The following is a 26,782-nucleotide window of genomic DNA, read 5'->3' on the forward strand; positions in this document are numbered from 1 at the left end:
GGGTATTTTCTTAAATGGAAACAATAATCCTGTCGTAGCTGTTTTGCCACTGCTCTGGTTCTAAGCTTGAACAACGTCTGCGTGGGGATCTTAAATAACAAACCTGATGAGCCTCAGGTGCTGTAGCTGCAAATTCCCATGTGCTGCAGAGTAGGGAGTGCAGAGGGAGGTGTGCTCCACTGTCACATACCCTCCCCCTCAGCTTAGAGGGGATCACCTAAGCGTCCAATTGGTGTTGTCGGGAGGGGGCATCTGCGTTTCGGTGGGCAGTCCCCGCCCGGTGTTGTACCACGAAACGTTAAGACTGCAGGGCAAGTAACCACCTGGTCAGCTGGGCATTTTTCTCCTTATGAGGCTTCATCCAAATCCGGTGAATTCCCTGCCCAACAGGTAATATCTCAATGTTTTCATTGCCCACTTTACTGCGAGACACTCTTTCACGACAGTATATCTTTGCTCCTGGGGCAGTAGCTTTCTACTTAAGTAAATGACAGGATGTTCTTCGCCATCAAACTCTTGAGAAAGGACTGCCCCAATGCCCTTTTTGGAGGTATGTGTTTGTAAGATTAACCTTTGTTGGAAGTTTGGGACCCTTAGGACTGGATCCTAGCATAAAGCAACCTTGAGGTCAGTAAAGGTTTTAGCTGCCTCCTGGGTCCAGCGCACAGTCTGGGGAGCTGCTGTGCACGTCAAATCTGTCAGAGGAGCAGCCCTCTCTGCAAGGTGAGGAATGAATCATTCATAATAACTTAACAATCCCCAGTATGCTTCAATTTGGGATTTTGTTGTCTTGTCGATCTGAGGCCATATTTTTCCCTCTTCCAATGTACCCAAGGTATTTTGTAGAGGCAAACCGAACCGGCTTTTCTTCAGGTTAATATGCAGATCCGCCTCCTCCAGAGAAGAGAGAATGGCCTGGCAATGTTCTAATTGCGCCGGCCAAGTTTCACTAAAAATTACTAAGTCATCCAGGTACAGATGCAGCCATTCAAAACAAGCTGGCGATACCGCATTATTTTGCGGTGCGCTTTACGCAGTCTACCACGAGTTACCGTACATTCTCCTATAGTACCGCAAGTAAAATAATAGTATCCGGAATTTCCGCAAGGTGGAGCTAATAAAGCTCAACCTCTCATGTTTGAGCTGTCGCCATCAAAGTCTTCAATGAAGATATTACTAATAGTATTAATAATGAATGACCTTCTACAAGCTGTAAACTCAAAGTATTGCCCTGGTCCACATTCTTTTTTTCATTGACCGTCTTTGTAAAAGTAACACCACAGCATTTCGCAATCACGCATTTGTTTCCAATCATGCAAAGTACAGTAATTTTTGTGAATTTCCAATTCACCATGCCTTACACATGCTTATAAAAGAGATTGATTTAGGAACATAAACATATTACTGTATGCAAACTGTACTGTATACAGTATGTATATGTATAATTAATGTCTTTACTGTGCCTGTTTAAGTATTTAATATTTATATGGAATTTGACCACTGCAGGGAAATCTTAGTAGCTGAGCATAAAAAGAATAGGACCATACTGTAACACGTGTGAAGGCCATAAACAATATTAATTTTGGAACATAAACATACAGTATATGGCTGGTCTCGGTACTTTAAAGAAAAAATACACACCAGTATTCCATTTCTCCCTTAACATTTTAAGCATCGAAGTCTTTAACTAATGTGATACCAGAGTCAACGAGCATACTTTTAGAATTTGATTAAAAGGAAATATAATATGGAATCGCGTATCTAAAGAAATTAATAACAATATAATTATATTCATGTACCGCAACACAAAAATAGTACATGCTGTGCGATGTCTGTTGATAATGTTTGTAGGGCTTTTTCAACACTCTTCATGCAACCTTGCCGGTGGCGCTGTGGGTTAGGTTCCTGATTCCTACATCACATGTTGTGTGTTTGAATCCAGCTGGAGCCATGACTTTTTTTTTTAACAAACATTTCTTTGAAAAAAATAAAACTTTTCTCTGGCTCAGAGATTAAATAAAACTTCACTCACACCAAACAAATTTATATTTCTAAATATCACAACATGATCGAACTTAAGTCATTTTAATAACAATGAATAGTCACCTATGCGTTACAATATAAACATTTATATTGATTTAAATCGTGTTTAAATCATCTTTATTTAAAACCCATAAATAAAGCTGATACTGTTTAGACTTTTAATTATTTAAAACTGTATTACAGCAGCACAATGCACAATGCAACGTAAATCGCTATCTTTGTCTTCTGCATAATAATGTTCACCTCTGTGTCCAGCAAATTAACAATAGTAATAATAATGAACTTTATTGTATATGGTTTAAAGGTGGCTCCTCAAAGCACTTTACAGGATAAAAACAATAACAACAATACTGTTAGGCTGGGCAAATGATTTTTTTTTACGAAATACAAAATGAGATATAATGATGTGTTCCAGCTTAGACATTAACGAAGAGCATAATACGTGGGCGGCATAGCTGTCGGCTCTGGCTTTCCCATCTATACCGATGCACTGGAAGTACAACCCCCCTCTCTGCGGGAGTGCCGGCTGTGATGAATTAAACCAGTTTCACAGGTATTTTCAAAGTAGAAGGGGGCGAGATTTCCATCGAAAGACACCTCCCCCCCTCCAAACCACCCAGTAAGTACAGTACTTACTAGTTAAGAAAACTAGGCTCCTCAATGAAATCGCTAATGGTAATGCGTTGGTGTAACAGTCCGGGCGTGGCAACCTTCACGCTATATAAAATAAAGTTTATTATTAATTTGCTGGACAGACTGGTGAACATTATTATGCATAAGACAAAGATAACGATTTACGTTAAAAGATAATTAAACACGGGTTTGTGATTTAAATAGGAATGGGGGTGACGGGAACTCTTTATCTAAATAAAAATAAAATAAATAAAACAGATTTCAATAGTTAATAACCACTTTTTATGCACGAAACACGGGTGATTTTTCTTTCTCGTGATCAGTTTAGAAATCTGTGTATGGTGTAAGGTTTTTACTTCTTAATTAAATTTTTTAAATACTCATTTCGAATAAAAAGAAATCCTCTTCCTGGTACAGTATGTATAGCAGACCAGCACGTCTTTTTTCTCCAATCAGAGGGGTGTCAGATGGTGTCAGCCAATCACCATTCTGAAGCCCTACCGTAATCTCTGGTATAGGGAGACCCCAGAATTCTGTCCCATAGTTTAGATAGATGATAGATACTTTTATTGATCCCGTGAGGGAAATAAAGTAAATCATTTTCATTTTAGGAAATTAATAAACGCTCGGTTAAAAGCAAAGGAGATTGTCTGTTATAGTGGATATAAAAACAAGAGTTTGCTGCGGCGTTATTGGAAACCCAAATTTAACAAAAAATCGCTGGCATTATATCCTAGAAGACACAGATTGGCGCCAGACCGGGAGAATGCCCGCAGCATAAAAGAAAATGCCTGATGAACTAGGGATTGGACAGTTTCCAAGTGCTTGTACAATCGATGGAAATGTTCAAATAAATGTGCAAAAGAAATAAACAAAATAATCATTTATTTCTTTATCATATTAGCTAGCTAATGTCCTCTCTTTGCTAGTTAGTGGCTGTGTTTCTGCGTTGGGTAGCAACGGATGACTGTTCTCAGGCGGAAGATGTAAACAGCTTAATTTTCGTGTTAAATAATTTTTTTTAATTAAAATTCATTCTATACAGCAATCGCATATTTGGGTACCGTTTCATAAAACTTTCATGCTTAAAATGTTTAGGGAGAAATGGAAGACTGGAAGACCAAGACCAGCCATACACAGTACAGTTTACATACAGTAATGTTTATGTTCCTAAATTAATATCGTTTATGACCTTCAGATGCGTTATGCACCTCTTCTTTTTATGCTCAGCTACTAAAATGTCCCTTTAGTGGTAAAATTCCATATAAATATTCAATACTAAGCGGATTAAAATGTGCACAGTAAAGAGATTAAATGATTAAATCTTTTCACTACCAACCAATGCACCACGAGTGCCGCTGTTGGTCATTTTGGCCAGTCAATCACTTACGCGTTGCCCTGCGGTGGCTTGTGGTTAGTTTACTGTACCGCGGGTTTGTACCGTGCATTTTGAATGGCTGCATCTGTAGGTGGCCACATAATGGAGATGGGGTCTCAGAAGCCAGTCCATCAGGTGTCGAAAGGTGGTGGGGGAGACCAAAGGGCAGTACTTTGTATTGTTAAAGCCCCATGGGAGACAAAAAAGGGGTCTTCGGCTTTGTCGGGTTCGAAAGGGGGAGAGACTAGGTCCATGGTGGAAGAGGAACAATCGCTGGACAGCAATGCAGGGACGGCTTCTGAAGGGGGATCTCTCCAAGGTTTCAGGGTGTTCACTTGATATATCTTCTCCTTTTTCCAGTGGTCCGGATGGTATACCTTGTAGATGACTGGCCCGGTCCGTTTGCGGATTTCGTAAGGTCCCTGCCATCTTGTGTAAAGTTTGCACTCCAGTGAGGGCAGTAGCAGCATTACGAGATCCCCAGGGTGGAAGATCCTTTGCCACGCTGAACTGTCATAGTACCTTTTTGTCTGTCTTACGCTTGCTGTAGGTGTTCCTCCACTAGGGGCTTTAGCTGTGCAAGCCTGTCCTGAAAGGAATTGACATAGTCAAGCACATTGTGGGACTCCCGGGTGACGTCTAGGATTCCCCGGGGTTGTCGCCTGTATAATAGCTCGAAGGGGGAGAACCCTGTAGAGGCTTCGGGTACCTCTCAGATGGCAAACATCAGGAGAGGGAGGATTGAGTCCTAATCTCTTCTGTCGGTTTGTGAAACCTTTTTCATCATCTGCTTCAGGCTTTTGTTAAATCTTTCCACCAGTCTGTCTGTTTCTGGATGCTGCACAAGTACTCAGGAATTTTATGTTCACGAGTTTAGCTATCTCCTGCATCACTCATGAGGTGGAGTCCCTTGATCAGTTAATATTTCCTTAGGTAAGCCAAATCTGGTGAAGAGGTTTACCATTTTCTTAGCAATGCTGGTGCTGACAGCCCTATGTAGTGGTATCGCCTCAGGATACCTGGAAGCATAATCCACAATAACGAGGATATATTCGTGTCCCCGAAAGGATTTAGAAAGAGGACCTACAATATCCATGGCAATGCAAATGAAAGGCTCATCAATGACAGGCAGGGGCCATAATGGTGCACCGAACCGCGGTTTTTGGGTGCTTAGCTGACAGTCAGGGCAAGACGTACAAAAGCACCTGACATCAGTGTATACTCCGGGCCAGAAGAATCTTTTCAGGACTCTCTCCTGAGTTTTGTCTATGCCAAGATGCACTCCCAGCAGGTGTGTGTGCACCAGGTGGAGAACAAGCTGGCAGTGTTTCGAGGGAACCAGAAGACGCTCTTGATCAGGACCATTGCATTGGTATAAGAGGTCATTCTATATAATAAAATAATTTGGACGTCCCTGGCAAACTTCAACCAGTTGCCCTTTCAATTCCTTTGCTTTGGGCTTAGGCATAGGCCAGTGTAGGGTCTTCAACTTAGTCTCGGGGGACATCTGCTGGATGCCCATCTTCCAGTTGTCAAGGAGGTATCTTTGTACTGTAGACAGCTCAGTTTGCTTAGATCTGGGGGGCGAAAACGGCGAGGTAGACACATTAGGTTTAGTTTGGGTAGCGCCCCCTTTTCCTTTTCACTTTCCCAAAGCGCAAATGCCTACCTCTGGCTTTGAGTTTTTTTGTGCCGAGCCATAGTTCGTTTTAGAGCTGGTCACAGATTACCATTCCCTGAACAGGCGAAAATTTCTTCAGAGAATAAGGAGGTGTGACAGCCCCTGTACTACAGCGGCTGTAATAACTACCGTCTGCCCTTTGAAACGGAGCCTTAGGCGGGCTACTGAGTGTTTTCATTGTTCCCCATGAATACAGCCTACGGTGATTTCATCCTGTTTTTTGACCTGGTGTGGTCTGACTACATCAGGGGTCACCAAACAGAGAGCGCTCCCAGAATCGACGAGGGTTAGGAGCAGCTGTCCATTTAACAGGATGGGTTCCACCAGAGGATTTGTATGCACTGTCTCCTTACACGAGTTACGGGAGGAGTGGACAATGTTGCAGTCCATTTTTACGTCTTCAGTGAAACACCGATCGTACTCATGTCCCTCTGCGGCACATCAGGTATAGCAAGATGACTCCTGAATTATCCTTGTGGCCTGGTCCAGGGGGGTTGTGTGCACCTTGATTTTAGGGCAGACACGGCGGTAGGTTTACATTGTCTTCCCTTCCTGTTGTGTACCTGCACTGGTGGTGTCATCATTCCTCCCTGCAAGGATGGACACGGCCAGGTGTTTCTCAAGGATGGCCATGAAATTGTCCACTTTTTGTGGATCGTGCTGACCCACTGATCGTCACAGCTTGGGGGGGCAAGTGCTGGAGGTACACATCTAGGACAACCTACTCGACTATATGACCCGGGGGTTATAGCGCCACTCATAGAGCCGCTGGACTCGGACACGAGACGTAACCCCTTTCCGGGCGAGGATTTCCGCCTTGGTGTCTGGAGGGTGCCCTGGGCTTTTCACTGTAACTAATTAGTTTCCCGTTGCACCATTATAGAGGCAGTGAGGGCTCGGACCATGACCATGGCGACTACAAAACCAGGCAACCCAACCAGGCAACCCCACGTTGGGCGCCAAATGTAATAGTATCGGGTTAAAAAAGGTACTGCCTGAGCACCAGCAGAGCGCTTCTTGTACTTTGTCAGTAAGTGAGCGGTGTGCCGGTGTGTAGTCTTCTGGAAAAGCGATTGTTTTCCAGTATACGAGATGATCGTGTATGATAGACAAAAATAATCCTTTGTAGCCGGCTTGTAAATACTCTGGTTCTAAGGTTGAACACTGTCTGCGAATGCGTGGGGATCTTAAAGCGCATACCTGATAAGCATCAGATGTGGTAGCTGCGCATTCCCACGCACCGCGGAACAGGGAGTGCAGTGGGAGGTGTGCTCCACTGCCACATATTTTCCTGATTTATTATTGTGTTCACATCATACCTTAGTCTCTGCATTATGAATTCTGGTTTAATTAACAAAATCATTTACAGATACAGCCATTCAAAATGCACGGTACAGACAAGTAATTGGCTATGTCCTCGGGCATCGCGATGCGCGATGACGCAAAATACCGCGGTATGTGATTGGTTGTCCAACAGGGGCACTCGTGGTGTGTTGGTGGGTCGTAGAAAGATTTAAATGTCTTTACCATTTTAGTATGGAATATTTATATGGAATTTGACCACTGAAGGGAAATCTTAGCAACTGACCATAAAAAGAATAGGAGCATACTGTAACGCGTGTGAAGGCCATAAACTATATTAATTTTGGAACATAAACATACAGTATATGGCTGGTCTTGGTACTTTAAAGAAAAAATACACACCAGTATTCCATTTCTCCCTAAACATTTTAAGCATCGAAGTCTTTAACTAACATGTGAAATAGTGTGTAAAAAAGTGGTAGTTTTAAGCTTTTCTGTTAATATAATATGGAATCGTGTATCTAAAGAAATTAATAATGATATAATTATAGTCCTGTACTGGGACAGGGCTGTCTAGGGCTGTTTCACCCCTGCTCATGCAACTTCCCCAGTAGCCTGCTGGTCTATGTGCTGGACTAGTAACCCACACATTGTGTGTTCACATCCAGCCAGTGCTGTGAGTTTTCTTTTAACAAACATTTCTTTGAAAAAATAGAAAAGCAATATTATGGACAATTAATTTACTTTTTATATTTCTAAATATCACAACATGATGGAATTTAAGTCATTTTTAATAACAATGATTAGTCACCTTCTTTCCTTCTGACAACTGTCCCTGCTTCCTGCTTCCTGCTTCTATTGTGTGTGTGTGTGTGTGTGTGTGTGTGTGTGTGTGTGTGTGTGTGTGTGTGTGTGTGTGTGTGTGTGTGTGTGTGTGTGTGTGTGTGTGTGTGTGTGTGTGTGTGTGTGTGTGTGTGTGTGTGTGTGTGTGTGTGTGTGTGTGTGTGTGTGTGTGTGTGTGTGGGATCCCTTTAGATCTCCCTTCAGATTTAAAAGGTTATTAATCATATCTTCGGTGTCACATCTTCCCAGTGTAGCTGATCTTTTGCTGCCTGGGTAAACTATCACAAAGCTTTAGAGAACTTAACATTTCTATTATCAACAAATTGTAAATACGATGTTTACATTGGTATTATTAATTTTTCACCCCCCCCTCTTAGGCTGCGCAAACGATCTTTAAAATTTTTATAGAGAAATAAAGGCTGTACAGTATGCATGAACCAGCCACCTGGACCACTGACTCCCCTACCACCCCACCCCCCACACTATCGAAGCTAGATGTGTGGAAATCACTAAGTAGAGTGAACACACAGAAAGCTGCTGGACCTGATGGTATCCCTGGCCTGGTACTCAGAACATGTGCCTGGCAGATAGCTGATGTCTGTACCGACATCTTCAACCTGTCCTTGGCCCAGGCCACTGTACCTAGCTGCTTCAAGACAACCACCATCGTGCCAGTACCGAAAAAATCAGCCCCCACATGCCTAAACGACTACCGCCCTATTGCACTCACCCCCATCATAATGAAGTGCTTTGAAAAACTACTTATTCTGCACATTAAAGCCAGCATTCCAAAAACACTGGATCCTCTACAGTTTGCCTATCGCACAAACCGCTCCACAGAGGATGCAATCTCCTTAGCTTTACACACCACACTAACCCACCTGGATAAAAGGAACACCTATACAAGAATGCTGTTCATTGACTTCAGCTCAGCATTTAACACCATCATACCCATAAAACTTTCTACCAAACTCAGGGCTCTAGGTTTAGATACAACCCTCTGTAGCTGGATCCTAGACTTCCTCACCAGCAGACCCCAGACTGTCAGGATTGGCAACCTCATCTCCAACACACTCACCCTTAACACCGGTGCCCCTCAAGGCTGTGTGCTCAGCCCACTGCTTTACTCCCTATTCACCCACGACTGTACTGCTAAGTTCAGCACAAACACAATCACCAAGTATGCTGACGATACCACAGTCGTGGGCTTGATCACTGACAACGACGAGACTGCCTACAGGGAGGAGATAAAACAACTCGCAGACTGGTGCCGAACCAACAACCTATGTCTCAACATCAGCAAAACCAAAGAGCTGATTGTTGACTTCAGAAGACAAGGAAAAGTTCACTCCCCCATCTACATAGAAGGGTCTGCAGTGGAGATGGTGAATAACTTCAAATTCCTAGGCGTTCACATCTCTAAGGACCTTACATGGACACTGAACACCTCCAGTCTCATCAAGAAGGCACAACAGCGGCTGTACTTCCTGAGAAGGCTGAAGAAAATACACCTACACCCACTGATCCTCACCAATTTCTACAGATGTACGGTGGAGAGCATACTGACCAGCTGCATCACAGTCTGGTACGGCAACTGCACCGCATCCGACCGTAAGGCACTACAGCGGGTGGTCAAAACTGCCCAATACATCATCGGCAGTGCCTTACCATCCATCCAGGAAATATACAACACCAGGAGTCTGAAAAAAGCCACCAAAATTATGTCTGACCCCACTCACCCTGGTCATAACTTGTTTGTTCCCCTACCATCTGGCAGAAGGTTCCGGTCACTCCAGTCACATACAACTAGACTCCAAAATAGCTTCTTCCCCAGAGCTGTCAAGTTGGTGACGCCCCCACTCCCTTCCACCTTATTATGATCTCTCCTAACATCCTCCTGTACCCACAACCACTGTACTCCTACACCACCACACACACATGTAAGCCAAAATTGTACTGTCCCCTCGATAGCCCAGTAAAATTGTAACAGGCATAATAATATTTAATATTTATTAATTAACCATACTTCTTTTAACCATACTATCCTTTTTTTTTGCACTGTTCCAAGAATTACCTTGCACTGTTTTTGTCCTGTTAAATTTTCTCTGTTTGCGGAATTTTGCACAGTTTTCGATTACATGTTATTTATGTTATGTTATTACATGTTGTTACTGTTATTGCTATTGTGTAACTGTCTATTGTCTCATCTTCTGTCCTATTTATATACTGCACCTGAGTGACTAATGAGAAACACTTTTCATTATACTATGCACCTGTGTAAGTTTAATGACAATAAAGTTGAATTGAATGAATTGAATTGAATGATGACAGGTGTTAGTGCCACCGGTCGGTAGTCATTAAGACATGTCACTGTGGTTTTCTTCGGTATTGGGATGATGGTGGTTGTCTTGAAGCAGGTGGGGACTATGGCTTGGGCCAGAGACATGTTGAAAATGTCTGTGAATACACCCACCAGTTGATTGGCGCAGGCTCTGAGGAGGCGACTGGGTATGCCGTCGGGTCCTGTAACCTTGCGTGTGTTCACTTTTAGCAGAGATCTCCTCACCTCATCTGCAGACAGCAAGAGCACCTGGTTAGCTGTGGAGGGTGCAGCTCTGTTGACTGGTTCTGTGTTGCTGGCTTCAAACTGAGCATAGAAAGTATTGAGCTCGTTAGGCAGGGAGGCATCATGGGCAGATGCACAGATATTCTTCCTCTTGTAGTCTGTGAGGGCCTGTATACCTTGCCACATGCGCCGTGGGTCATTAATGCTGAAGTGTTCCTCTAATTCCTGTTTGTGTTTTTTCCATGTTTAATACCATTCTTTAGATTGATCCTGGCTGACTTTAGTTCTGATTCATTGCCCTGTTTGAATGCTGCATCCCTTGCTTTGATTAGGATGCAAACCTCACTTTGTCTGGTTAGGGAAAGTTCTAATTTATTTTGTGAGTGTAACATCGTCAGCACATTTCCTGATGTAGCTAGTGACTGATGATGCATATTCCTGTAGTCATTGTGTGATCCCTGTGTGGCTGCCTCTTCAAACACATCCCAGTCAGTGCATTCAAAACAGTCTTTCAGGGATGTGCAGTGTATAGTACCTCTAACGCTTCTTTGCCATTAGTGTCAGGCAATGATAATAACAGTTGTAAATTCCCTCGGCAGATAGAAGGGGCAGCATTTGATCATTAAAAATTCCAGAGCAGTGTTTGTGATGGTAGATACATTGTTGCACCACGCGTTGTTAATAAAAATGCACACTCCCCCACCTCTGGTTTTACCAGTCTCTGTAGTTCTGTCCATGTGGAAGGCGGAAAACCCATCTAGGTGTATAGCTGAGTCCATAATACTGTTAGCCATGTTTCGATGAAAATAAAAGCACAACATTCTTTAATTTTTCGTTGTGTGGAGAGTCTCAGTCTCTAGTTTGTTGTCGAGGGATCAGACATTGGCGAGTAAAATGGTTGGTAAAGGATGTTTGTTGCATTCGGTCTTTAGTCTCATTTGTAGTCCAGCCCGCTTGCTGCGTTTCCATTTTCATTCACATTAGCATAACAAGATATCTGTTTTTATCTTGTGATATTTATTGTTAATGTAAAATTGAAAGCAACCAACTCTACATCTAAAGACAGCTCACATAAGGTACACTGGGGATCTGAATGTTTTTCATTCAGATGAGTTAGTCAAACAGAACCACAAGAAGCACAGACTGCAATATTAATAATGACCACAAGAGGGCCACAGACCGTGTCTTTGCTGTTTTCACTGTAATGGCACTATGATTTTGTCAGTGATGCTGATCTCCTGAAGGATTCAAAATAATAAATCTTGTTTTTCTTTTTATAAATTCAGAGAATTGTTTCAGACATGCTTACTTTGTACAAGACAATTACTCTTTAAAAAAAGACAGTTCAAAAACTTGCTGTCAGTTCACATTGGATTGACGTCCAATCCACACTAAATGAAAGGACATTTTGCTCATAATGTCTCTGGGTTATTCACATTGAAGTGTGAGGTCTGTTCCCCACATAACCTCTTCTAATCTTCACTATCCTCATGTCTTCCTCATGGCATCACTGCTTCCTGGGGACAGAGGGACTGCTGCAGTAGTCTTACTGCAGAGGCCCAGCTATCTACATGTATAATGTATAAAAGCAAAGGTTTCACACACAGCTTGAAGAAGAAAAATCCTTTTCTGGCTAAAACATTGAACCATCCCTGATTTACACCAAGACAGGCAGAGTGAAGTGGAATAGCCGGCCTCTAAGGAATAAGTTGGACATACTGTATACAGAACTTCAAGGCTGTACTTTAAAAAAATAGTGATTCTCCAGTTTAGATTTCAATCAAAGTAGAGGGATAGAGAATATCTATCTCTCTCCTAAGTATTTTGAGTTAGCTTGTCTTGTTATTGTGTATTTAATTTAATTTTTTTACTGTGTGAAACAGACCAATACTTCCTGGTAAAAATCAATGGGACTTTAATTATTTAATGCCACCAGAGAACAGCAAGACAGTAATAATACAGAACATCCTGTGGAAAATTACCAGACTAACATATCATTGAAGAACAACATATTATTATATTATTATTACATTACTTGAATTCCCTTTGTAGTAGATTTCAACTACTGTATATGATCAGAATATTCTAAGTTGCCTTGTGTTAAACTTTTGTATAATCTCAATGTGATGAAAACAGCTATTTCAATGCAATCACTGACTATGTTGTATGATAAGAATATGTCCAAATAATACTTATTCTGTATGGGATGGAGAGGTATACCAAAACATGAATTATTATCACATTGTTATATAATAATTTATTAATAATATTCATAACTGTTTCATAATTTGCATAGCAAGCTAATTGATAAAGGAATCAGGGTTCGGAGTTGCAGTCTCAGTCAGCAGATGTGTGGCTCATATGTAGTATTTTACCAACAGATTAACCTTAGTAGGCTTATGGTAATCACCCCGTGGTCCTTTGTAAGTGTTCCTAAAGTAAACAGCTCAACATTAACACACACCATTTCAGTTCAGTGGTAACTCATTCCTCCCTCAGAGCCAGAGCCAGACAGCACTGATTAAAATACTGATTAAATTAATATTGTGCAAAGCACATAGCGGGTACATATCAAATACCCAGACCAGATGCAAATGTAATCATAAATGTCATGTGAGAGTAAGATGTTAGTGGGTTTAGGAACATGATTATCTACCTGTCCAAAGATTTATTGGATCAACTCGAGACCAGCTCACTGCCAGTTCTCAGTGTCACCTCTAGATGTCACTACAGGATCTTTAAATAGAATGAACAGGTCACACATCAACTGAGCACTCATTCACCTCAATATACTAATGTTCAATTAATAAAGTGTCTGTTTTTAAAGTTACACCAATTACCAGTATTCCTACTTTTGACAGGCCAGTGAAATCCTTTCTGATATAAAAAACAGTTAAAACAAAAGCCATACTCTTCAGTGGAGTCGTAAAGCATCTACATTTTAAACAATTTTTACAAAATGAGAAATGAAGCAGGATTAGTTAAAAACCTCAAAACATCCAAACAATAATACCTGTTTAAATACTGTATACCAAAAACAAAAAATACTTGTTTATTTTCTCTATCTCTATTTCCACTGGTACTTTTCCCAAAGAGACACTCCTGCTCTCTTCTACCTGCTCTAATTATCAGGTAGATATCAGCCTTTTTAGGTGAGTTTGGTGATTTACTGTACTTCCATTTTGTGCCTCAAATTTAAGAGAATCCTTACTCCTTATTCCTTGGGGACTTTAGTATACAAATTGACTCAAGTTCTTCCAGTTTGGCTAAAGATTTTCTAGCTCTGTTAGGATGATTTGATCTAACTCAGTTTGTTCTTAGCCCAACACATACTATAACAAAGGACACACCCTAGATAACCTTAATTAACCTTAATTAACCACGCTAGGTAACCTTAATTTTGTAATTGTAACCTTAATTTTGTGATTTTTGTGGTTCTTGTGATTTTTGTGAGCTTGCAGAAATAACATTTCATTGCCAGCAACTACTGCTGCACGCTGTATTGTTCTGCATTTGATAAATAAACTTTGATTTGACTTAATTTGATTTAGATTTAATCATTGCACATGACTCTGTTTCTCACTTCGCTTCCCTTCAACTAAGCCTCTCTGATCACTTAGCTATTCTTTTCAATCTAGAATGACCTGTTTCTATCACTTCCCCCTCATGCTCCATAAATGTTCTCAACTGGCGATCAGCTGATCAGCCTAAGTTAGCAAAATCTGTTCTATCATCCTTATTTTGTTTATCTTCCTATGACCCTCTAAAGGACAAAATACATTTGCTTTATAGTGCTCATTTATCTACACTCGGCACCTTTGCTCCTCTAAAAACTCGAACCATTTGTTTTTCTCACTCTGCCCCCTGGTACACTGACCATCTGCAATCTTTCTGGCTTAAACATACATTATCATTCTTTGAAAGATTACTTGTATGAATATAAGAATACGATAGAGTCTGCTAGATCCACCTACTTCTCTCACATCATTGAAATTAACCATAACAACCCCAGACACCTTTTCTCCACCATCAACAGACTGCTTAAGCCTAACTGCCCCACCACATTACCTGCCTTATCGCTACTTTGCAACACATTCTTAGATTTCTTTAGCTCCAGGATCCGGCATCACATTCTCACCACATTGCATGTCACTTCCACACCTCCTCCCTGCTCGCCCAACTTAACTGGTTCCCTTCTCTCCACCTTCTCTCTTCTTGACTCTGCATCTTTCAGTAAACTGGCTTCACATATGAAATCCACCACATGTAAATTAGATCTCATCCCCACCATTTTATTTCAGTCCTGTTTCACTTCTCTCTGCCCCGTTGTCCTCAATATAATAAATGAATCCTTGAGCACAGGTCTTGCACCAATGGTCCTCAAAACTGCTGCCATTACCCCTGTAGCAAAAAAGCCTAACATGGCTCTGGACAATCTAAATCTCCAACTTACCCTTTCTTGCAATAATACTAGAATGTGCTGTTACACTTCAGTTAAATAACCACCTATTTGCAAATAACCTTTTCAAACCCCTCCGATCTGGATTACATAGATATTTTATAGAAATGTAGTCACCCTATTACTAAAGCCAAAACAAAAGGCCAGGTGGCCTTATTTCAGTTTTTACAAATGATTTGACTAATTATACACAACAGTCTTCTTATGAACACACTCTTAATACAGTACAATGAACCAAACTGAATTCCAAAACCCAAGGCTTTAGATACACTTTACATCATTGTTAATTACCAAATGCAAACTAATCAGGTTCCTAAAGGACTCTGGCCCACACTTAAATCAAACTCAAATGCTATTTGCCAGCCGTGCACAGCATCCAGTCACCCATGTAGCTCATTTCAGACCACCATGTACCCTATGTGACATAACTGCTGGGCTGCAATATTGGTCATCAAGACAGAGGAATATAAAAGCTACTAGCTGCCAGCAGCCCTCGGTATCATGGAACCTGCAGATGCTCATGGATGGGGTCATGGATGGGAGGACAAAGTCAGATTTGCTTGTGAGTTTGAGGTCAACAGCACAGATATGCCACTGTCTCAAATCAAATTAGAGCTGCAACAACTGCCTAATTATGCAGTATCAAACATAATACCTAAACAGGCCAATAAGAGAGATGTGGATTGATTGTATTCTTATGTTTATTTTGACTTGTGTTACTATATACAAATTTCTGTCTTCAAAGAGGTTCTGTGATAGATGTGCACAAAATGTGACTGAAGCACAGTAAACTACACTTTAGAGCAAATTATTCTGTCTGAGGAGCCAATTTAAAAGTGATCATTTTCCTTTTTTTGTTTGAATCATTAAAATCTACAGTATTGACTGTATTCTTCACTTCCATTTATAGTATTATAGAACTTTTGCTCCTGGTTTGAGTCATTTGAATCATTGTATTAAGTGTTTTGCACACAAGATTGTTCTGTATAATGATTATTTTTTTTGTAAAAGGCTGCACAGGGATTACTGTGTTATTTAGTCAACAGAGGGCCGCACTGAAAACTGAATTGAGAGTCTCAGTCTCTGCTAGCAAAGTGTAAGTGTAAGAATTATAATAATTAGTAAAAGCTTTTAGACTACAGTATGCTGACATCAAATTAATTTGAATTTTGATTTACACAGCAAAATGCAGGAAAAGTACATTTTGATAGGAGAAGAAACAGTATTTGTGTGTCTGTTTACACGGATGTGCATGTGTACAGAGACAGGGTAATGCCAAACAAAAACTTTTTGAAAAAGAAGAATTCCAGGACGTCACACAACCTTTTATGATTGAAAAATCATAAAAAAATGAAGAAAGGGGCCACAGCCTCAGCAAGGTTGTATAAGGTTAGGGGGGCTGTCTGGTGTGCAGAACACTTGGTTTTAGCAGTGTGGCTGTTGTACTTGAAATGCTATTGAGCCATTAAGAAGACCCACCTATCCCAGTGTATTATTACCTGTAGTGTTATCTTCAAAAAATCATAAAAAAATAAAGAAAGGCTCCACAACCCAAAACAATGCTGGAAAAAGTCAGAAGATCTGCTTAGTGTGCAAAACACTTACTTGCAGCATTGTGGGTGCTGTGGTTTAAATGCTATTGGTTTGTGAACAGAATACCTCTATCCCAGTGCATTGTGCCACATTAAATAAAAGCACGAGAAAAAGAGATTCAGAACACAAAGCTGTGTCAGTGTTCTGTGTAAAAAGTCGGTTTAAACATTATGGGAGCTGTTTTTAATAAGCTGCTGAGTAAAGAATATTTTAATCTTCCTGCTGTCAGTAGTATTGTGAATATAGTTGACCCTTACCTGAATGAAAACAGGACGTAAAGAAAGGGTTTCAGAAATCAAACAAAGCTTTATTCCCGTGCTTACAGTCTGGGTAATTGGAGACTGCGCTGTTCTGCTTCCTATGGTCATATACGGGTTTTTCACACGAAGCCGTATTGAACAGTATTTCTTGCATTGTGAATGTGTGCACACAGCGGTCCCCCGGGTTCCAGCTAGTGCATAATTACGCATCGATTAAAAACCGGTGGTTTAAAAAAGGATAATTATCTCACTGATAGTTTGATGCAGAGGCTGTGGAAATATCCGCAAGTCGTGGTCTTTAAAATGCATTTGGTTTGAAGGCGTTCTGTGCTTCCATTGCGAAGATATGGACAAAAGAATATTCGTGCTTGGTAAAAAAAATGTCATAAAAATGAAAAAGTAAAGGCTCAGAGAGCATTCACAATGTATTTTATACACAAAGCAGGTGTTTTTGTAACTCTAAGAGGTTTCGTGAAAACGCTACAGGCGTGCCAAAATCATTTTCGAACTTCAAGCTAACTTTACCCCGGTCACGATAGAAGCAGGAAGCAGAAGCAGGAACCGTTGTCAGAAGGAAAGAAGGTGGCTATTCATTGTTATAAAAAAATGACTTCGATTCAAACATGTTGTGATATTTAGAAATATAAAAAGTCAATTAATTATCCATAATATTGCTATTTTATTTTTTCAAAGAAATGTTTGTTAAAAGAAAAGTCATGGCACCAGCTGGATTTGAACAGCTGACCTGTTGCTTACAGGTCTAGCACTTAGACCACCACACCACTCACATGAGGTGTGGTGAAACAGCCCTACACATACAGTATCATTAGACATTGTACAGCATATACTATTGTGTTTCAGTATATGAATATAATTATATCATTATTAATTTCTTTAGATATGCGATTCCATATTATATTCCCTATTAATCAAATTCTAAAAGTATGCTTCTTTACTCCGGTATCGAGCGTATTCGCAGAAAAGCTTAAAACTACCATTTTTTATACACGTTATTTCACATGTTAGTTAAAGACTTCGATGCTTAAAATGTTTAGGGAGAAATGGAATACTGGTGTGTATTTTTTCTTTAAAGTACCGAGACCAGCCATATACTGTATGTTTCTGTTCCAAAATTAATATCGTTTATGGCCTTCACACGCTTTATGCTCCTATTCAGTTTATGCTCAGCTACTAAGATTTTCCCTTCAGTGGTAAAATTCCATATGAATATTCAATACTAAAACGGGCACAATAAAGACATTTAAATCTTTCTATGACTGACCAATGCACCACAAGTGCCCCTGTCGGTCAACCAATCACGTACTGCGGTACGATACGTTTGGACGTGCGATGACGTAGCCAAATGCCCGCGGCACGTGTTTGTGCCGCGCACTTTGAATGGCTGCATCTGTATACTGTATTTGACTGATAGCGGTAGCTTAAATTAAAGAAATTTACAACAGTATTGCACTTTCTTCATCAACATTTTATGCATCAAACTCTTTAATTCGGTCACTTACTGTGGTTATTTTGGAAAGGTTCTGACAATATACTACAGTATATTAAGTTTATATATTTTTATAAAAAGCTATAATGTTTTAACCTGTTCTATGAATACTTGCTGTCTTTATTTCAACATGGACTTTTTAGAGTCTGCTTAATATAATATGAAATCGCATAACTAAAGACATTAAAACAATATTAATTTAAGGATCTAAATGCAATATATTTATATAGCTGGTAGTATTACTGTATTCCACTTTCTTTGTAAACATCTGCATCGACTCATTGACTTGTGATTACTTTGGAAATTCTGACCTGTCTGTTTCAGCTGTCTTTCCGAGTGGTGTGTTGGACCAATGGGTTTGGAGAGCTCCTTTCCCCCCAGAGGTCTGTGTTTTATTCTTGCTTATGGTACAAGTTTTTCTTTTAACAAACAAACTCCTTTTTAAAAAATAAAATCCTAAATATTATGTACACTATACTTGACTTTTTATTGTTTTATATCACAAAGTATTCAATGTTAAATTATATCAATAGAAACATGAATGAGCAAAGGTGAATACTGTCAACAGTGGGAGAAAAAAACAGTTCAACTGGTTTAATTCGGTTCAATTCAAAATATTAATTCTTCCAGTGGGGCACTTTAAAACAAGCCTTAACAACAAGCATTAAAATGAAACTAATTATAATTATAATTATTATATTATAATTATAATAAATACAATCGAAAATAACAAAGTGGTATTAAAAAGACCGCTGAAACTGAACTATAATAATGTATCTGATCACTGTTAACAATATTAATTTATTATTAATAATAAAGAATAATTTCAAACATCTTGTATTTTTTTCAGGGTCATTTGTTTTCTAACGTTTTCATAACTTTTGCTTTCTTATTAAAATGCCTATTTATGATGGGTGATTTTTCTTCTTCGTGATCAGCTTAGAATCTTTGTGTATGCTGTAAGTTCTTTTTAATTTTTAAACGTTTGAAACACCTTAATTTTGTAAACATAACATGCATTTCATACGGGAAAAATCACGTTCTCCTGTCTTCCTGTGGTGTGAAGCAGATCAGCAGGTCGCTGAGAAAATAGCGCCCCGCCCACTGAGCTCTGTTAGAGAAGAGGCAGAACTGAGAGAGAGAGGAGGTGTGGAGCTCAGCAAGACAGAATGAGCCATCTGCAGCCTGGATCGCTTTCAGCACCGAGCGTATCTGCATAAAATTAATCAAGCAATTTACATCATTTCTTTTAACTTCAAGATTTTTAATTAGCATTAAAAATAGCTTTCTTACCAGTTAGTTTTATTTTTGAAACATCGTTAAACAAAGCAGGTGCTTATTGTACTTCCTCGTGACATTACACATGGCAAAATTATACATTTGAATCGATTTTAATATTTTTAATACATTTTAGAAAAGTTTCATTTATACAAATACCACAAGCGATTCCCGATTGTATTTCAAACACATCTAAATACGAGAGGCAAGTGTTAGAATAAACTATTAGCAATCAATAATGAATATTAACAATTTTACTGTAATCAATTGTTTCCCTTCTTCCACAGCTTGAAAAAAATATTAATTTACAAGACGTTGTTCCAATATACATTAAATCTGAGTACTGTATCAGAAAATAAGCAAAATACAAAATTTTAAAATAAAGAAAAATGTCAGCAAAATATAATAGGGTAAAATATAATTGAAATATTTTTCTAACTAAACAATCATTAATAACAATGCTGAACAATGTTACTGTTATAAATATACAATTGTATTACCTAAATAACAGGTTTGGCACGCTGGTTAGCATGCTTTTTGTATCTTTTTTTCAGAAATAAAACAGGAGCACCAGATGTGTCACGGACGTCCAAAGGGACTAACCGTGGGGAGTAGGAGAGCGGAAAAAGACCCATATGCGTAGCGGCGAGACGGGAAAAAGGCCCGGGCTCATTAGTGCAAAGAGGGAGCGGACGTGGGGCGCCCTGGTGCTAGGCGGGTCTCAGGACATCCGAATGTCAATGCTGAGCCAGGACAGAGAGCAAGACCCGGAAATATATAGCCCAAGGGAAAGAGAGGGACAGGAAGGACAGCAGACCGGAAACTAGGGACAGGACAGAGAAGGAGCGCCCTCTGGCTGCAGAGGGCGTGACAGATGTCTCAGTGGCTTTCAAAATTTAATTATGCATGCAAATTAAGGGTTTCCTCAGGTGATCTGATTTCCTCACGTAGTCCAAACATACTGGCAGGTTAATAGGCTTCTGGATAAATTGGCCCTGGTGTGAATGTGTGTGTTTGTGTTGTGTGTCTGCCTTGTGATGGGCAGGTGTTATGTCCAGAGTGTATCCTGCCTTGCATCTATTATTGCTGGGATAGGCTCCAGCTCCACTCTACTGGATAAAGAGATTAGAAAATGGATGGAACTAAAGATACTGTGTAACTATACACAGTGTTAGAAAACCACTATGAGATACTGTAGCAGCAGTTACTCACTGAGGATACATTTTAAAGTGCTGGCTTAGGAAAACAGCTTTTTCACCTCTCTGGCACATCAGTATCCACAGGCTAGTTTGTTATTTAAACAAATTGCCTCTAAGTACAAACATCTTAAGATGCTGGCTCTGTGGATCAGCATCATCTACTGTATGTTTGCCTATTCCTTCTATTCATCTGCATCTAACACACAGTTCAATGCTAGCTACCACACAAAATCTAAAATGTTTATGTTTAACACTTTTCGATTAAATTATGATTAAAATATGCATGTTCACATGTTCTTTTGTAACACACAGCTATCTGTGATTGTTTTATATATTTAAGCTTTTGCAAGTGTTTGTGCATTCCTTTTCTGCGCTATGTTTGGTTCAGGTGCAACATGGACATACAGAACAACCAGCAGTACCTTTCTACTGGAAAAACGGAAAATACACGTTCAACCCACTAGTACCGGCTGAACCCAGAGTGAACATGGTTTACGCAGTCAGTATACGCAGACAGTCCAAATCCACGTCCCTGCAGTGATGCCTTCATATAGACAAACTGTTCATACACACTCTTCCACTCTACATACAGAAAGAGACTTATTACTGAAATTGTATGAGGGAGCCAGAGCCTATCACAGAAATCCATAGGCACAAGACAGGGTACAATCGGAATGGGACCCCAGTCCATCACAGGACACACACTCATACCAGAGTTAATTTTCCCAGAATCCCATTAATCCACGAACATGACTGTGGGAGAAAACTGGAGTACCTGGAGGAAACCCATGTAAACATGAAGAGAATATAAAAACCTCACACAGATACAGTAGCATCCCAGAACTGAACCCAGGGTCCCAGTGCTGTTGGGCAGCAATACTAACCAGTGTGCTACCCTGCCATCTTCCTAGGAATTAACTGCACATAATAAAAACTTGCAGGTATGCAAAATCCAATTTTAAGACAAAATGTGCATAGCAAACCAACAGAACTAATTACATATTTAAGATACAATCTTTTTTAATTCTAGAGATAAGAAACAAATTTATACTCATCCAATTACACACTGGACCAGATCCAGAGCAGGAGAGAGACCTGTCTCTACCTTTCACATATACTAGAACACAATGGAAACACAGTCCTTCACACAGTCTGCTCAGAGGGGTTTGATCAGCAGGTCTGCAGACTGTGGTGTTTGATGAACATCTGGAGGAGTTTGTTCTGTCTCTTTAAAGATAAGGAATTCTGTCACCTTGCTCCGTTCAGGAATCTTCTTCAGCATAAGGCTTACATCCTCATGTTCTGTAAGAACAAAAACACAATGAATGGATCTAAAAATTGAACTCTTGCAGATTGTCATTGTTTTATTATTATTGTTATTCATTTAAGGATTTGTGCATGACAGTCTTTATGGCTAATACCATTAATGCTTAAATAACATTATATTATGTTAGATTACATGTATTCAGAAGCCATTGTCACAACTCTTCCAACAGACACTAAAGCCAGGGACTGGAGAAATGGAAATGAGGTGCCAATCCATGTGATGGATAACTGAACCGACCAATTATAGACCAATAAAGTGTGATTTTTATTACGTGGAAGGTCAAATTATAAAAACTAAACTAGAGGACTACATACTGTACCAAATGAATTGGATTAGCAAACACTATGGAATAATCAAACAAAAAAAAACATTAGATAGAAAATAATGGACAAACACCTGGCAGATTATGTCTGTTTGTTGTTATGTTTGGCAGATACTGTTGTAAAGAGAATGATTGAGCCAGATGGACAACAGACAAAAGAAAGAAAGGGACAAAGTAAAAGATGAGCAAGAGAGTGAGGAGCAGGATTAAACATGTCAGACAAGGAAATGAGTGGGGATGCTTTTCTGACAAGATCAAGTATCTTATATTTCTCATCACAGTTTTATTACTGGGCAAGGTGAGACACACTGAGATGAGGAGGACTTTAGAAAGATGTGTCTGAGTGTGTAGCCCTGTGTGGAACTAAATCCCACTTGCTCCCAATCAAAATCATGATCCCACCTGCATTATTGATCCACACCATCTAAAAGGGGAACTGCAGTCCCAAATTCTTAGACTGGGTTTTAAATATCCGATACAAAATAAACTGATAGTATCTCAAAATTTCTAATTTCAAATTAAGTACACAATCATGAACTCTGTGGAAGTACTGCATGGTTGCCATGTTGTCGAAGGCAGATGAGAATCAGCTGGTCTCACCAAGGGCGAGAGCAAGATTTTGGGCAAATTGTGCCATAAACCCTGCCCTTCCTGCTCACTAGTCGCTGCAAGTGAACAAGAAATTAAATGAAAATAAATATGAGTGTGTTTTAGTTGGTTGGCAGGTTTCTTTTTTGCAATACTTAAAAGAATCTAAAACATGTTGTCTTGTATGTGTCGGTTAAATGAAAATATTTAGAATTAACATAGTAGCAAAATTCACTTGGTCTAAGGCATGCCTCATTCTGAATCACAGACAATGATGGCAATATGGCACTACCCATGCATTGACACTTCATCTGTTTTGTGATATAAATTGGAGATTGTTATGGTACATGTTATCTTGTACTTGGTAGTTTCCTTATGATTTGAAATGCACTCATCATTGCAGATTCATTATAATCCCAAAATGTAAAATAAGCATCGCAGGTCCCCTGTATTTAATATACAGATCCAGCCATTCAAAATGCATGGAGTACACTGCGTCAAAACGCGGTGGGCATGGCGCATCATACTGCATGCAAATTAAAATATGATAATAGCATCCGGAAGAACCTTGAGATAAACAAATTGATAAATATTGCAAATCTAACTCACTTCCATAGCTACTTCCTTTCAGATGTATACAAAATATTATAAAAAAAGGAGGAATATAAGAGATAAGGGTAAGATTCAAATGGAAAGGGAGGCTGGCACTCCCATAGCAACTGAAGAATCTAAACACATTAAAATCTGCATAAATCCACTAATTCACCTTCCTGGAGAGAATCACTAGAAACTGGTTAAAGCTGGACATACCTAGTGTTCAAAACTAGAATAACTTTCAAGAAGAAAATTACCTACAGAATTAAAAATCTACAACATATACAGTCTATATTTTAAAAATTGGGAAAGGTTGTGTTTTGAGCCTCTCAGTAATCATATGTTTACAAAGAGCCCAAAGACAAGAACGTGTATAAAATTAGACAAAAAATACTTTTATATGTCACCCTTCTTTTTTGTTTTGTATTTTCTAGGTGTTACATTTTTATGCATTTGAAAAATGGAATGCTGTGAGTCTTAACATATCTAAATAAAACAATAAAAATAAATCACCAGTGTTCACTTACTTCAGTGTTGTTAATTTACAGTTGGGACCCCTCTGAGCTGCAGACAGCAGTTTCACTCCTGAAGCTCCCAGTTTATTGAAACCCAGATCCAGCTCTGTCAGACTGGAGTGTTGAGACTGAAGAGCAGAGGCCAGATCTTCACAACATCTCTCTGTTAGTCCACATTCCCACATCCTGCAGACAAAAATACAGGAGCACAGCTGAACATCTGTACAGCTCATCCACATCCTTCTTTCCAAGTCTTCACTCCAACACCCAGCTCAGCAGTAATATACAACATCATGTCATTATCTTCTCAGAGTGTCCATGGGGGAGGATGATGAAGATAACCTGCTTCAAATTTTGGGTTCCAGAAGGAAGAAGAAAGATGAGAAGAAACTGTCAGGAAGGGAGACATTGGGAAACGGAGACACACTAACTGACTAAAAAAACAACTAGACAGGCTAGAACCGGAAAGGTGGTCATGCCTAACAATGAGGCCATACCAAAACAAAGTCTCTCAGTATCCCCCCTTTTGAATGCTTGTGCCTCATTTGCTTAATACAGTATCTTAATTGGCAGCACCCAGAGAAAAAGGAGAAAACAATTAGGGAAAAAATAATAACTCTCCAACAGAGGACCATAACAACCATTGATATAGATTCCAGGTTAGTTAGAAAACGAACCACATTTCTCCATGATACTGTGACGTCACAGTGGTAGTGACCCCAACAAACAGGCGTGTCCACCACTCCAGACACACTCCTCACAGCCTGCTGGAGAACGTTTCCACATTTTTTGCAAGCCCACTCCTTCAAGAATGGTGATGTACTCAGCCCCTCATCATGGCACCAGAGCATGGGGCACACATCCTCAGAGACCTCTGGGTCCCTGGCTCACAGGCCCTGAGTCTCCAGCTCACTGACTCCACTGGCCTTTCTATCTGATGTCTTCTGAGATCATAATGTAGGTCCCTCACCAAGCCAAGCCCTTCTGTCGCAGATTCCTGGACTCACTGAGCCTCACCTCTCACATGCCCTCCGGCTGGTCCCTTTCAGGGAGATGGCACCCTCTGCTTCGAGTCACCACAAGCAGCTTCCTGCTCTTTCCCTGATCTGGAGCCTCCTGCTCCCACATGACACTCACTGGTCCCCTCACGGCCAGTCAGCGCTCCGACTTCCAGGTGCACCTCCAGCCTCTGACATCCTCACTTGAAGCCACCAGACTAAGTCTCACACACACAGTCTCCAGAGACTCACTCCCACACTCAGACCTCTCACATTAACAACCCCGAGTCTCTCTTCATCACATCCCACTCGTGCTGAGACTCAACACACTTTCCGTTATAAAAAACAAATACACAACCTCCCTGGCTCCTCACTCTGATGCCACTCTGTGTATACGCTGCACAGGTCTGCCTTGTCAGTGTCACTGCCAGTAGCTCACTGATAATAATAATGGACATTTTCATAATTTTATTTTAATTTAATTTTTTATTTTGAAAGGCTAAGAAAATTGTGTCAGGTCAGTAACGTCACTGGTTGTACTGATGGAAATACATATCAAGGCTACGAAGTGAGAGAGGTGTGTGACAGCTGTGGTGTATGAAATGAGGGTGTGTGTTATGCCTACTTATTGCTCATACATTTCAGGCACCTCAAACCTCTCAAAAAGGCCATATATTGGAAGAAATTGTGGACTACAAAGAAAAAAGTGGATTGCAAACTCTGATCTTTAAGAAATTTATAACTGAGCTGCCAGAAGATAACATCTCTTTTACTATTTGCTTATAAAACTATGACTGTGTGTCTATAACTGCCAATAAGTATCAGTATAATTTTAGATTTTGAAAAGGTTTTGAGACCCATGGACCTGGCTTTATAAAACCTTCATGCAGAATGTGCTGTCTTTGTTCCCCCAGTTTCAGTAGAAGTCACTGGAGTAGCACTGGAAAAGCACTGGAGAAAAATCTGGGTATTTTCATGAGCTACAACTTTAGAAAATTTACTTTTAAAGAATGACAATTAAACCCCATTGTTTTGTACCCAATTACAGTGTGGTGCCTAGTGGAAAGACATATTAAAATCAGACTACATGGGGCTCACACTGTCCAGTTTTTCATAAAAACTTTTTTTTATCTGATGGATGCCCGTTTCTTTTTCTTCAATTGTTGAATAAGGGAAATAACATTTGCATCTGCCATTGTTAGGGATAATATACAAAATTTTTCATTCTTTGTTACTTCCCTCTGCTGTGTGTTTTTATGGGGTTACCTGGGACATGGAGCTCTGGGTCACCCCTTATGTAAGATAACAGATGCAGGGGACACAGCTTAGTGAATAGTGTCCTAATGTTACTGTTTGTTACTTGGATCCTGATATAAATCCTTAAGGATCTATAACAGCTGGAAATTGATGTGTCACTCATGGATACACTTCTCATTGGACACTATTTGGAATGATCTAAATTTTGCTTTGAGAAATCCCAATCACCAGTTGATCCTTTTTAACTTAATTCCTAGGACACATCTATTGTCTCAGAGTCAGTTTAAATGAATATTACTGATTCCCCAAAGTGCACACTGTGTTCCCAGGGAGTCACAGGCACATTCTCTCCTGTAGTATGGGAAAGCACTGATATTTTAGAGTTTTAAAGTTTTGGGGAAAGGTGTGTGCAACACTGTCCACAATGTTGAAGCAGAGT

The 26,782-nt window shown here is 39.9% G+C and overlaps 1 protein-coding gene and 1 gene segment (V, D, J or C); both read right to left on the reverse strand.

Annotated features, from left to right (window-relative positions):
• Positions 1–26,782, reverse strand: part of LOC148646745 (NACHT, LRR and PYD domains-containing protein 3-like) — a 2,700,574-nt gene that overhangs the window by 685,005 nt on the left and 1,988,787 nt on the right. The window contains exon 18 of the mRNA XM_088608537.1: positions 24,101–24,274. Coding sequence (XP_088464663.1) covers positions 24,101–24,274 — 174 coding nt within the window. The remainder of the gene's footprint in view (positions 1–24,100; positions 24,275–26,782) is intronic.
• The window catches only part of LOC148646755 (Ig kappa chain V region Mem5-like), a 364,474-nt gene that overhangs the window by 159,732 nt on the left and 177,960 nt on the right, over positions 1–26,782 (reverse strand).

The sequence above is a fragment of the Lepisosteus platostomus genome, chromosome 16 (assembly GCF_059453375.1).
Source record: "Lepisosteus platostomus isolate fLepPlt1 chromosome 16, fLepPlt1.hap1, whole genome shotgun sequence".
NCBI classification, from domain to species: domain Eukaryota; kingdom Metazoa; phylum Chordata; class Actinopteri; order Semionotiformes; family Lepisosteidae; genus Lepisosteus; species Lepisosteus platostomus.